This window comes from Prorops nasuta, unplaced genomic scaffold (genome assembly GCF_024137725.1).
Source record: "Prorops nasuta isolate Cenicafe-Biocafe unplaced genomic scaffold, Cenicafe_Pnas_1.2 PNAS00009, whole genome shotgun sequence".
NCBI classification, from domain to species: domain Eukaryota; kingdom Metazoa; phylum Arthropoda; class Insecta; order Hymenoptera; family Bethylidae; genus Prorops; species Prorops nasuta.
The window spans coordinates 1,253,094-1,268,559 of NW_027116806.1; the positions used below are offsets into that span (position 1 = coordinate 1,253,094).

A 15,466-nucleotide genomic window follows, 5' to 3' on the forward strand; every position below is an offset into this window, starting at 1 on the left:
GTTTTAATGAAACGTAGGTTAATATCTAATATGTTTAAATTCACGAGTGTTTAAATGCAAAATCAATGATAGCGTGCTTTCTGAATATCATCGAGGAGCCAGTTTGAAGCTTTTTCAAAAACTTTGATGTAAAAGAACTTGGAGAACATTAAATGGGTAAGTTTAGATTTCTCTATCATCAATGTATTGATTTTGAATCATTCTCTTTAGCTTGGTTAGTAGAAAGAGAATGCCCTCATGCATTTCCTATTAAATTATCAGTGCGTTTGCGCGACATCTTACTTTCTGATACTTTCCTTTTCATTGCGTCTTCTCGCTCTTTCCATAAATTCAGTCAATGATAATTGTACTGAATTGAATTGGAAATGTAATGAAAAGGATTTTGCTATTTTTAAAATTAATCTGATAGCCAGATTAATGGAATAAATAGCAAAAGTATTATTGCGCGCGATCGATAACTTTTACATTCTATTGGGGTGTTCATCAATTGTTTTTTCACTTTCTTCACTTTCCATTGTGCAATCAAAGTCGTTCGAAAAGGACCGAAAAAGGGTGATTTTTAAATGTAAATAACATTTAAACCTCTTGAACGATTCGAACGAAATTTTACACGTGCACTCAGTTTGTCACCCCGAACCTCCAGTTAAGAGAAAAGGCGGTCGTTTCGTTACACCCTGTATATTTGACTGACTCCAATTTTTTTTTATTTTTTTTTTTGCTCTCCAGATCCAGAAATCGTTAATTTGGACTGAAAAAACAATATTCCTAAATTTTCAGCTAAAAAAAAATTGTTTAGAACTGCCGCATTCGGTATTTGTGTAAAATTTTTATAAAAATTCATTTATCTCCAAAACTATAATAGATATCGGTTTGTTGCTATAGACCTTTCAGAAAGCAAATTCAGAGAGGATTAGAAAAGGTGATATATAAAAAGTTGATATCTCTTTTGGATACAAAGATAGACGCGTTTTTCAATTTTTTTTTATAAAAAGTTCAATAGTGTGTAGGTTTATCTTCAGTTTCAACAATTAGAGTTTATTTTATTATATTTAGATTGCATTCAAAATTAACTGAGTAGAGATATTTGCATACTTTACTTGAGAAATACATGCGAAATGCAATAAAATATTCAGAAACAATTTATACATAATAAATATGTCAACCATAAGTAAAAAAAGTAATATGGCTATATTATGATTATAAAAATAATAATATTTATTGGCGGTTATATAATTAACAATTTTACTAAGTACCCAAGAAATATTAATACATTCATTTCGATTTCGTGATCAAAGTTTGCTTATTACATTCCGGATAATTTTCCCAGTGTTTTGTAACAACTTGCAAAATATACTCATGTTGCTGCGGATCTTTCGTCAAGCATTGATTATATTCTTCCATCAATGCAACCGCCCTCTCAGCAATGTCATTCACGACTTTCAAATCTTTCAAAATTATCAAGGCATTATTATAACTTTCTTCTTTTTCCCATTGGTCAGGATTTTTGTTGAGAAAGTCATAAGACAAATTTAATTGTTCGAATATAAAGACAGATCCTTTCGTGATAAAATTACTTAGGTCGTAATTTACAGCGTGTTGTAGATCTACTTTAGCACGTATCTTGTTTTCAGACAAGCTTTCACGATTTTTAAAAGCCTCTGTCATTTTAAGTTTCACTTCACGTGATACGGTGTTATCAAAAAATGCCAGTGGTGCGAGATGTTCGGATAAATACCATAAATGTCTTGTCAATTTGTCTAGGGCAACTTCTGATAACTTTGTATTAATTTCTTCGTATTTGATAAATTCTTGCAATAAATTTAAATCGTGAGAGGGTGCCGTAATTGCGCAAGGAGCCGTAAACCAAGATTTCACGTAAAAATTCACAATAAAAACGCAAATATGACGACGTCCATCCTTTTCTTTTGAAATCAAATGTATTTGATTCTTGAACATGAATATTTTCAAGGAATAAATGGCCTTCGAAAGCCATCTAGCATGATGCATTGCCCCAGGGTGTTTAAATTTGATTCCTCGAGGTGGTGCTCCGCCTAAGAAGATACAAGTGAGCTCTAAAAGCTCATTGTAATCACCCCGTAACTGTGAAATCTATGATAAATAAGCGATATTATAAGTCATAAGGTTTTTTTTAAAAGAATAGATTAAATGTTACTTTCAACGTACTTTGAATTGATCAGAAACAAAACACAATATATCTTCTTTTTTATGGTGTACGGCTTCAGCTACTAATGCATCATTTAAACCATGTTCGAACTTCGATTTATCTATATTACTCCACTCTTTTTTAAAACGAGTAAATATTGGTACATTAGGGCCGCTTGTTCCAGGCAAAAAAGTTTCAAAAACTTTTCTCAAAATAATTTCATTTATGTGATGCCTACATGCCAAATGAAGTAAATCTCGATTTAATATTTTCACCAATTGAGCACACGTTCCTCTTTCCGAACGTAACAATTAATAGATCCAAAAAAATTTAATTTTCATAATACTTAGGAAAAGAATGGTATATTTTATATGCTATATGAGATGAATTTAAGTAATTTTCATCTCGCAAACCATAGATATAAAAAATTTTACTTAATCCTAAGATTTTATGATAAATAATTTGTTAACAATGGAAAAAATCAATTACCAACAATACACGTAAATTGAATTACTACCTGCGTTCGAGCTCGTAGTATCGAAGCAAATGCCCTTCACACGATCGGAACAGTTCCAAAGATTCAACATCTCGACTATACCAGTGACTTGATCAATTCCACTCCCTGAATCAAGTGTTGGTACACCAAGTAATTGCTCGGTTTTAAGTCCAGAGACAATTACAGGTAAGCGTTCAACCATATTTGGGCCATCCAGCTCTGGAAGGATTTTTCCATCCCAATGAACTATTAAAGAGTTGGCTAATTGAATATTGTTTTTCAATTCAGATGCACGCTCTGATCTATACTTGACTCGCTGCCTGTGAATAGTACTCTTGCTCAAATTATAGTGATCTGGGTTCAATCCTAGAGCCTGGACAACAGCATTCAGAATAAAGGAAGCACTTCTACTAGTAGTATTTGTTCGATCTAAAGCTGCAGCTAATTCTACAGTAACAATGTTTTTCTTCCTTAACTTGAGTTCAGGATTATATGATTTTTCATATAAAAAACTAGAAGCACTCCGTTTTAACTCATTTTGAGATGCGTTAGTCGACTGACTTGATGCCTCATCAGTAACCGTCAGTTGAGAGCAAGACCGAACAATATCTTCTTCTACAACCTGCGCAATATTAATGTCTCTTGATGAACATGATGCAGTTTGATCATCATGTGTATCTTCTATTGAAACGTCTGGTAAATAGACTCCGGATATATTAAACAAATTGTCTAATTTTATCTTGAAATTCCTTTCATGCAGGACTTGAGTGTTTCAGGATAACCTCAGACGACTTTTATATGCAAACTTCTCCATTCTTGATGCAGCTTTTCAAGTCGTGAAATAGCATAATCTTTTCTGCATACAGGTTTTTCATTTCGATTCCAAATTTCGTAAACATCATCTATAGTAGAAATGAAACTCTCGCGCAATGTCAAATTAAAAAAAACGATGTTTGTAAAATAACAATCGTAACACTTCATTATTTGATGGCAATTTTGTGTTATCCAGTTGTTCCAACTCATTACCGATCAAGTAAATGTTACTCGTTTCTTCCGTCATACTTTTTCGTTTTCGGATTTTGAGCAATGAACTTATATGCAACACCTCACTCAGTTGATTAGATAGACCGAATGCTGTAGATGAATTTTCAGTTAGATTGACACCGCAAGAATTCGAGTGGAATTTTACACGAGAGTTGGCGCCACCTCTTAAGGATATAAATTGTAATGAGGTGTTCGTTACGTGGATGTAAAATGAGGCAAATAAGTGAAATATAAATGAATATAGGCTTTTGTTTCTTTTATTTTGAGTTTACTCGATCAGCTGATCGAAAGTCTGACAGCTGAGACCGAGTGTTTTCGGTCGACACGGTCGAATAACCTCGCGAGCTGTTAGAGAATATTTCCGAAAATCTTAGAATTGTCTTAGATGATTATGTTAGTACCGGATGTAAGCTCCGGCGCTTCTATTTAATTTATTAAGCATTAATGACTGTGAAAGAGAGCTAAATCTTTCACAGATTATTATAAAATGCTTAATTGAAGAAGATTTAACATTCCGGATGATTATTCAGGTATTAAGAATATTCCGCTTGGCGTTCAATCATGTCATTGTTGACGCCAAGCATTCGGTGAAGACTAGCTATAAAAACTAGCGCTCACCGACGTAAAGAGAGCAGTCGCACACAAGCGATTCCGAAGGAAGCAAGGCTAGAGACGTGTGTGTGCGTGACCATTGCTTATTGTTCCGATCGGATGAGCCCGACTCACTGTCGGACATACGCGAACTGTTGGTTATCGGAATGCGTACATTCGAAAAGAGTCGTATGTTGCCCTGGTAACGCTAAACTATTGGGTGCGTCTTTGGACTCCAAAGTTAAGCACGCTAGATAATGTTGAATGCGATCTAGATATAATAAAATAAACTCTAATTGTTGAAACCTGAAGATAAACCTACACACTATTGAACTTTTTATAAAAAAAAATTGAAAAACGCGTCTATCTTTGTATCCAAAAGAGATATCAATTTTTTATATATCACCTTTTCTAATCCTCTCTGAATTTGCTTTCTGAAAAGTCTATAGCAACAAACCGATATCTATTATAGTTTTGGAGATAAATGAATTTTTATACAAATTTTACACAAATACCGAATGCGGCAGTTCTAAACAATTTCTTTTTTAGCTGAAAATTTAGGAATATTGTTTTTTCAGTCCAAATTAACGATTTCTGGATCTGGAGAGCAAAAAAAAAATAAAAAAATAATTTGAGTCAGCTAATATATATATATATATAGCTTCACTGCTATTCATTTTTGAGCGCTACAATATACTATTGCGTTACTGATAATTCATTTTAATATTTGTGTTTTTACTTATTTTTATATTTACCTCTGACCATTCACGTTGCAATGTTTGTAACATGTCTGATGTTAAAAGTCCTTCGGATAACAATTTGGATGTTAGTTTACCTCTTCTAAAAATGGTTGAAGTCACACTTCTGTTTTCTAAAACAAAATCAAAGAAAAATAGTGATACGAACACTTTATTCAGAATTTTGATGTTTTACCTCTTAAATTCTTGTGCTTTGACATTTCAAAACTATCATCTCGTACGGCTTCTATGTTATTCATACCTGCAAAAAAATAAATGCTTTTTAAAAAAATTACAGACATATATCTATTTGAGATATTTAACATATTGTTATCGCAAACGAAACTGCTTAAAATTATGCCATTTTACAGTCAGCGAAGGTAACTCAAAAAGTGAACAAGAATACCAGTAATTAAAAACAAAATAATTTTGAGCAGAATATATTATAGTGTACATCTTTGGAAACATTTGTTACTAAAATAATATAAATGTATAATTATCTGTTGAAAGGTTTTAAGGATTCAAATATGATTTTTTGCCCAACGTTTAACCCGTTATGATCACATGGTGTCAAATAGACCCCAGGCTATCTTTGAATCTACCTAGCTTCTAAAAGAGGATTTAGACTTGATCTTGTGGTACCATCTGCCATTGTTTGAAGCTAATACATCATACCTCAAGGGTTTTTGAGAATGAAAGTGGCGTCAGAACATATTAGACGTCGATTTGCACGGAAGTGTTTTCTTTAGAGTCCAGCAGATTCCGTGTGACATTGTATGGAATTATTGCAAAAAAAGTGCATTTCAAGTTAATTTATTTTTGGCTAAAGTGTGAGTGACAACATAAGTATTAGTTCATGTAATGTCCTTACTTTTTTCCAGAAATCAATAGTTATTATGTTTAAATAGATGACATAACAAAACTTCAATGTCTGAGCTGCGAACGACCAATGTGCGATATGAGTCGCATGTATTTATGCATTAAATTCGCTGGTAAAATACAATTATATATTAATATTTACTTTATCTATCTTTTTTATTACATTTCATTATAAATAAAATATTTAGTTTTGTCATAAAATCTGTTTTTTACTTCATTCAACTGACCTATAACATTTTACAGATTTTATGAAAATTCATAACTTCAAATCTCAAAATAAATATACTTTTTGTAAAGATCAATATAATTCTGTTTTTTTTTCTTAAAAGCATACTATATTAACCCGTTTCATGTCAAAATGGCATAAATTTAATCTTCTTTTCTTTTGAATCATTTTCATAGTAATCGTTTATAGATCTTTTCGGAACTTCGTACCATAACATTTTAAGATGTGCTCTTTCGAAATCCAATATTTTTTTTTTTTTGACTTCTTGGTCCATTTTACCGGTACTCCAGTTTATACTACACAAATTCGAAAAAAACGCATTTCGAGCAGTAATTTTCCATTTTTCCTCTTGATAATATCAACGAATCATCTTAGCATTAGGGATCTAGTGGTACAATGACTTTATCTAAAAGATGAGTCTATAAAGACACAAAAATACAAGAAGGCCGCGAAGATATAGCGAGTTTTTCAAGAAATTAGCGTACTCATTCGCACAATATAATATAATGTAATGTAATATATGAAAAAAGGAAAATAAAATTTATCTCAGATGAAGACAAAATTAAAAATATAATTAAATAAGACATTATTCGAAGTTTGTAACCATTACGCGGTGAAATTTGAAAAATGTAATCTCATGAGCAATTTATTGTAGAAAAAGATTATAAAAATGTAAAAAAAATCTGAAATTTTTAATCTCTTGTGTATTTTGCGTTCTTTAGTGATTATTTATTTCTTGAGACAATTAAACGCTATATATAGAAAATTAAATGTAAATTTACCATAAATAATGATATATACTACATAAAAACGCTAATTTCTTGAAAAAATCGCCATATCTTGGCGGACATCTTGTATTTTTGTGTCTATATAGACTCATCTTTTAGATAAAGTCATTATGCCACTAGATCCCTAATGCTAAGATGATTCGTTGATGTTATCACGAGGAAAAATGGAAAATTACTACTCGAAATGCGGGTTTTTCGCACTTTTTGTAGTATAAACTGGAGTACCGGTAAAATGGACCAAGATATCAAAAAAATAGTATTGGATTTCGAAAGAGCACATCTTAAAATGTTATGGTACCAAGTTCCGAAAAGATCTATAAAAGATTACTATGGAAATGATTCAAAAGAAAAGAAGATTGAATTTATGCCATTTTGGCATGAAACGGGTTAACGGGATTCTTCACGCCTGCTTTATCGACAGTAGAAGTCAATAGACAATTAGTTCAATAAAATTCACACGTGAAGTAAATTGAACAAACGGACGCCTTTAGGACCAAGTGCCAGTCCTAACGAGTTGAATGCGCTTAAAAACACTCAAATCAGATGAAAAATAACGCTGTACCACTGTCCCGCGTTCTTGAAGTGAAAATAACCAAAACTGACCTCTCTTCAAGAACAAGAGACAATGGTACAGAGATTTTTCTCATTCGATTCGAGTCTTCTTGGGCTTGTTTGACTCTTTAGGGCTCGCACCTTGACCTAAAGACACCCGTTTGTTGAAATTTCTCCGCCTTTGAATTTTATTGAACTAATAGTTAATTGACTTTTGTACTGTCGGTAAAGTATGCGTGAGAGATCCCGTTAAGTCGATGCATCAAACAGAACGCAAATGGCAACTGATTTTCCTCGTGGGTTCTATTAGACCTCATGTGATCACAACATTATCTGTAAGAGGGGGGACCAGAACGAGTTAGAGTTATTGTCCTAAAAATACTGACATTATAAATTTTTAAAACTGTTGAGGTATTATAAATATTTTTATAATTTAATATTTTAAATTTATCGCCTTGTAACGGATGCTTTTATAAGTAGATATAGTAGTGCGCTGTGAGCTGATTTTAATGAATAGAAGAGAGAGGTAGTGTCGTTAAAATAAACGAGCGAGTAACTTGCGTTTGCGTTTGGTCGTGTGTGAATCTATGCGTGTATGCGTGTAGCAATTACCGACCACAAACGTTAAATAATAAAATTGCTTACTTTAGAAATCAATACTGTTGGGTACAGTGATGCCAGAATCAAGCCCTCATCAACGAAAATGAAGTCAGCCGTTAGTCAGCAGCACTATCAAGAATTTGAAGGAAATGGGTACAAACAAAGCTCTGCCTGGTCAGCATATAGGTGTGATTTGAACTTCAGGCATTTTCGGCTTTAGAAGAAGAGCGACTACCGCTAACCAACACATTTTTACATATCATCCGTGTGAGGTGATGCTACGTTTACCCAAAAACTCGAGGCAAATACAAATTCTTTTTCTAAATTATTTTTTAATTTTTATAAATATTTATATGTAGCCATTAATTAATTAGATTTGGTAATAAATACAAAAAATGCGTTTTTATTATAACAAATAATGAGTTGAGGTATAATAAACTCAATGTTTTTATATAAACCTGCTAACAAATGCATTTTTTTATTTATTATTGAGTCCAATAAGTTAATGGTTATTAAAAAAATAATTCTTTATAATGAAAACAAATGACAAAATTTTAAACTTCGCCAAGACTCGAACCCGACCCTGCCGCGTAGCAAACGGCGATCTTACCACCTACGCTAAAATGGTCACTTAGTGTACTAAAGGCAAAACAGCCTTTTAAAGACTTACTACAATTAATTCGTCATAAATAATCAAGAATTAGCTATAATAATAAATACATTCATTTACACAGCATTATTGTACTAAATTTATTATGTTTGTAACACTAGATTTACGGACTGAGCCTATTTGACTCATTCAAAGGTATTTCAAAATCATAATTTATGTGTAAAAAATGTTTTAAATAAATTTTTTAATAATTAATCTTTCATTTAATTTAAAGTAGAACTAATTTCTATTTATAAAACTTCAATTTTCGTGTATTATTCAAATTATCTCACTTTGGTAAAAATAGGTCTAATTAATGTCCGTAAATCTAGTGTTAATTTGAAGCATACATTTTGCATGGAGGTACGATAGTTTAAGGATAACCATGCAGTACTCTAAATACAAAACTATTCATATACTCAACTACAATAAATTATTCGATTACACGTAACATATATTATAATATTACTTAATTAATTTACGACAATGGAGCATATGAATAGTTTTATATTTAGAGTACTGCATAGATACCCTTAAACTATCGTATCTTCGTGCAAAATGTATGCCTCAAATTAAAAATATAATAAATTTAGTGCAATAATGCAGTGTCAATAAATGAATTTATTAATGCAGATAATTCTTAATTGTTTATGACGAGTTAATGAAAGAATTGTAGTAAGTATTTAAAAGGCTATTTTGCTTATAGGACATTAAATGAGCGCTGTAGCGCAGATGGTAAGGTTGCCGTTTTTCACGCGGCAGGCTCGGGTTTCAGTCTTGGCGAAGTTTAAAATTCTTTCATTTTTTTTTTCATGACAAAGATTTTTTTTTTAATAACCATTAACTTATTGGACTCAACAATTAATAAAAAAAATTCATTTGTTAGCAGGTTTATATAAAAACATTGAGTTTATTATACCTCAACTCATTATTTGTTATAATATGAATGCATTTTTTGTATATATTACCAAACCTAATTAATTAATCACTACGTATAAGTATTTATTAAAATTGAAAACTAATTTAGAAAAAGGATTTTGATTTGCTTCGAGTTTTTGGATAAACGCAGCATCACCTCACACGGATGACACGTAAAAATGTGTTGGTTAGCGGTAGTCGCTCTACTTTTAAAGCCGAAGTTGCCCTAAGTCCAAATCACACCTAAGCTGACCAGGCATAGCTATGTTTGTACCCCTTCCCTTCAAATTTTCTATACTGCTGCTGGCTAGCGGCTAACTTCATTTTCGTTGCTAAAAGCTTGATTCTGGCATCACTGACATCACTGTACAGCGTAGTATAATGAAAATGGCGGAGTTGGCAACGCTGACGGCAATACGGAACGGTGCAGAAATACAAAACTTTTTTTGGTTTTCGAGGGGGAACTGTCAACGAAAGTGAGAGTAAAGTAAGTTTTCCGTTAAATTGAAGCCTTGATTTATTGCTTTAAAATTGATTTATCTCAGCAATGATGCTTTACGGTATTAATGATCAATTACTTTTGAACTTAGTTTATACTCAAGAATATGTGGTTAAAATTAAAAGCATTATTGCTGATAAACCCTGTATATGTATATATTCAAGATATAGTGTATTGTAACACTGTTTAGACGCTGATACTTCAAGAGTAAAAAACAAACACTCTTGGCTTAAGCTTACAATTCTTGCATACACTTTGAAATACATGTATAAAAATCCTGAACACAATTGATAATATTTATAAGGACAGCCTCTATTTTATTGAGCTTTTTTTTATTTCTACAACTGTGCATTGTTTACATTTGGAGCTAAATACCTTCAAAATTGTAAAAAAAATGGTTTTTTAAAAGTTTGTTGCAAGGGAATTAAAAAAAATCGCTACATATTCATGTACTGTATAAAGAAAGCAGATTAATTTTTTTTGCAAAAATGTATCCTTTTTATGCTGTAAGTAACATAGAATTGAATTATTTATTATTTTTGTTTCGCCTAGAAATTGAGATGCAATAATAATTTATAAGAAAAACATGTTTCTCCTACTACATCTGATTATTTTGTGTGATTTTTTTTCAAAATTTTAATATTGCAGATTGGCATGAAAATAACTAATTCGCTAAGAAAACGTTTATTTGACCCCTTGATCAAGTATCTATAAATAAAAAATCGAAAAATAACTTAAAAATCCTTTTTTTAATATAATTTTAACATGTAATAGTTAAATTGAAAATCGACGAGCAGTACCATTTCGGCCATTATATTGGGTGAAAGCCTTTGCCACGATAAGTGATGAGAAATTAAAAATGGTATTTTTGATGGTCCTAAAATTCGTAGTTTATTTGAAGAACATTTTTATACCGCAACAATAAATGGTTTTGAGAAAGCAGCATGGCAAAATCTGAAGGAGGTTTATGAAAACATTTTAGGAAGTAAGAAAGGCGAGAATTACAAATCATTATTTAAAATGTTGTTAACCCATTAAGTCCCAAAATGACATTTTTGAGTCGCATTTTTCAACAGCTCTATTTTTTGATAAAAAAAATTTTTGTGAATTTCAAAACAAGTGTTTCCGACGTAAAATTGACTGATCTTTCAGAAACTGAAATTAATTTTGAGATAAAACCCACCTGTGACGATCCATTCAATTTTTTTTCGCAAAAAACTGAAAATTATTAAACATTTTTCTCTTTATCGAACGTTTTCATATTGAAATTCCTGAAGGATACTTACTGCGATTAAAAAAAAGACGTCAATAAGTCCTAATCTTGAAGATAGGTCATTAACAATTGTTAAATTTCATGGGGAAATAAAAAAACTTGAGCCCTAAATACAAAAAACATGCAAAAATTTTCAGGAATTTCGAAGTTAAAAATGATAGATTTTAGGAAATAGTTTTATAGAATAAAAAGTTCTTAGAATTCATTACAGAACATGCTGGAATTTTTTGACGTTTTTTTGAAACTCTCCTAATTACCAAATTTCGAAAATTCAAAAAAGTCATCCAAAAATTTTGGAAAAATTCCAGCGTATTCTCTAATGAATTCTAAAAACTTTTTATTCTATAACATTTTTTCTTAAAGTCTATCGTTTAACTATGACTATACATTCTTTAGCCGTCAATTTGTCTTTGCCGTTTCTAGTTCTTATCACGTGGAGGTAAATGTATATAAAGAACCTTGTTTTTTGTTTGTTTTTTATCTCTTTTTTGTATTTTTTTTATAATCATTTTTCTTCTTTTTTAACTTCTGTCGTAGGTCAATGTCCAGCAGGAAGTGCAAAAGAAAGTGTTACAAATCTTACAAATTTTATTTGTTCTCATGCCACACGTTTTATGATTGGCACAATTTTTTCTTTGTTTATTTGTTTCCATTTCATGCGGTGCTTTTCTTTTGGTACTATTTGCAAGAAAGAATTCAGACATTTCTAGGGCTATTTCCTTGGCACTATTTTTTTTCGTTATTGGTCATATTATGTAGTACAAATGCATTTGTAATCGATGATTGGATTAGTCGCAGAAAAATTGACCAAGTCCATCTTTTTGCTTTTATGCATGGCATCAAATTACTACAATGTCCACCGTGTAGATCGACACCACCCATATATTTATTATATTGTGAGAATGCTCTAGGAAATGGTATATCGTTTTTAGTTCTAGCTTCTTTGGAATGTCTTTTTACTGTTGACATTTGAGTTACACCAGCCACGGTTGAAAGCAGAGATACTGGTTTTGAGTCCATGACTGTTATATAATTAAAACCACTTTTTTCTTCGTGTTTGACTAAGAAGGTTCCTCTTATTGTTTTTTTATCCAATTCGTTGTCGATTTTTACTCTATTTCTTCTCACCGTACCAGTGGTTCTAAGCCCACTGTTCGTAAATTGATCAATAAATCGGGATTACAAAAAAAGTTATCAAAATATAAATGATATTGAATTATTTTCCTTGGAACAATAGATTTGAGTAGCTTTCGAATCATCTGCATAACGACACGACTTCCTAAAGACATTTAGACAAGTTGTACTTGCTCATCAGTCGAATAAATATTTGAATCCTTGCCATAATAAATATCACAATCGACCAGATATCCCTGTACGTTACAAATATCTCACATTTTAATCCCGAATCGCGCAGGTTTATCTTTTATGAATTGAAGCAAAACTGTTTTTCCGTGGAACTTCACCATCATTTCATCTATTGACAAAGCAGTAGAGAAAACCCCAAATTGCAAAATATTTTTCTTGAAAATTTCAAAAATACTACGTACTCTCCAAGCTTTATCATCATGATTCTGATCTTCAGGTTTCGAAAACTTTAATTTTGATTTAATTTCAAGGAATTTATTGCGACTCATCGCTTTAGCTACAATAGAGCATTCCAGTAATGGCCTCTTAGACCAATAATCTTCCTGAGATTTCCGTTGGTTAAAGATCGATACTATAATTATTCCCCAAAAAATGTCTAAATCATTTGATGTTATATCGAAACCATTTATTCGAGTACTTTCGATGATATATTTTTTTAAATCTATAGAAAAAAAAGTTCGAATAGCTTTACATATGAAGATTCACGAATAAATTTTTTCGTATTCTCTGAGAGTAAGTTTTCATCTTCAGGATAATTTTCATATTATTTTTCTCCATTTTGCCATACATAAGTATAGTTAGGTTCCAGTTTCGACTGATCTTCTTCATATCTATTTGATATCTGACGATAATTATTGTTTGGAATTTCATTATATGAAGTCTGAAGATCTTTAAATTCAGAATCAGAGTCAGAAATTCCAGAGTCATCATTTTCAGGAATAATTAATGCATCTAAGTATCCATCTTCACGCTCTTCGATCTCAACGTCTTATCGGTAACTAGATCGTAGCCGTTTTACTGATGAAGCAGACATTTCCTATATTACTTTCAATAAGTAATACCAGCTACGTTATATTTACAGTTATAAATAATATTTCCTGTTATATATACTGATATTAATAATATCAGTTCACCAATTAATAATAATAGTTCAAAATTAACCCTCGGTGCGCACACATCCCGAAAATACTATACTGCACACACTGGGTCAATTTGACCCAACAGCTTTGAATGATGGTTTTTCGTATACCATGCATGCAAGAATAAAAAAATTAATTTCTGTATTTACCCTGAACCTTTCTTTATTACATTATATAGTTCTTGTTAGACAAAATTATAATAAATTATTTGCAGACTGTTCAAAATACGAGCATGGCAGAGCAACGGCTTTCTTACTTAAAAATTGTGTAGTTATTTCAAATTTGAATTTTAAAAGCTCAAACATTTGGATTCTATAGATGAAAAGATATTCTTTAACGTAAAAATAATAAGACTTTGTTTGGTTTCAAAAAATATATTTTTTTCAACATATTAATGTGGCAGTTTTATAATATTACAAAATACTCTTTTGGACGAATTTTTATTAGAACAAAAACGAAGAAAACATTCATTATGGAAAAAGGGGTACTATGTTATATAATAAATATACAAAAATTTTAAGAATAATAAATTTTAATGAAATTTTACTCCACGCAAGCGCAAGTTGAGCAAAGTTTTGATCGGTGATCCAAGCACATCGGCCGTAAACAAGAGATGCACTGATAGCGCGTTTTTTTGTCAAATTTTGTCGGACATATTCGGCATCTAGTTCTTTTAGCTAAAAGTCCAGCATCCTGATTATTGCGAAATGTTTCATGGTGCATTTGCAGCATCATTTCGATAGCGATTTTTAAAGAAATTCGCAGGTTTGGAATTTTTTGGCGCACTGTAATCCAAGGTTTCACCAGATGCCAGATTATCTTCTTCATGCAAATTATTGCAGGAACTTTAGTTTCGTCCCCAGTTATGCTGTTCTTGCATTTCAGAAGAATTCTTGCATTTACCATTGCTTGATCTAGCATGGCCCAAAAAATTCTCAAAGGCCAGCGATTGCTTCGTCTAACTACTGTATAATTTTTGCATAGCGCATCAAAGGTGCCTGTCCCTCCTTTGGTGTTATTGTAGTGTAGGACAATTTTTGATTTTCCGTCTATAATCTCTTCCGAGTTCATAAACGAGGATGCCAGCAGCACAACTTTATTTTCTTTCGGGGTGAAAGACAGCAGAGTTATGCCGGAATTGGAAAAACAGAATTTTGTGCTTGGAAGTTCTTTTCTAGCAACTTTCATTTCCATTGGAATCTCTCGTTTATTTTTTCGAATTGTTCCAGTCATAGTCAGTTTATAAGGTTCCTCTTTCATCTGCTCGAATAATGGGATCGCCGTATATAAATTATCACAAGTCACACTTCTGTTTGAGCCATGAATTGGCTCCGTAACCTGACGTAAAAGAACTTGAGGCACAAGTTCGTCACGTTCAATTCTAACGGTCCCTTTTCCCAATCTCGGAATGGCATTTATCAAATAAGCAGTTCTGGCATCATTGAGCGTTATCAAAAGAAGACCGTATTTATCTGGCTTATTCTTTATATAAGTTCTAAAAGCACAGCGGCCACGAAAGCCAAGTAGCTGCTCATCAACCGTGCAATAAGTAGATGGTTTATAATTATTTTAGCAGTTATTGATGAATTTCTCAAAAATTCCTCTTACTGGGGCAAATTTGTCGGCTGAATCTCGAGTTGCTCGATCGTCAAATCTTAAATTTTCTGTTAAAAAGTTCCAACGACGTAGTGGGAAAACGCACCGATAAAAGGACGTTCCATTTTCCACTGACCACAAATCGAAATCACGAACTTTAGGTTGCTTC

The 15,466-nt window shown here is 31.8% G+C and overlaps 1 protein-coding gene across 1 annotated transcript in view; it reads right to left on the bottom strand.

Annotated features, from left to right (window-relative positions):
• The window catches only part of Suv3 (Suv3 helicase), a 254,617-nt gene that overhangs the window by 18,285 nt on the left and 220,866 nt on the right, over positions 1-15,466 (bottom strand). The window contains exons 12-13 of the mRNA XM_066731491.1: positions 5,229-5,294; positions 5,051-5,166 (exon numbers count right to left, since the gene is read on the bottom strand). Of these exons, the coding sequence (XP_066587588.1) occupies positions 5,051-5,166; positions 5,229-5,294 (182 nt within the window). The remainder of the gene's footprint in view (positions 1-5,050; positions 5,167-5,228; positions 5,295-15,466) is intronic.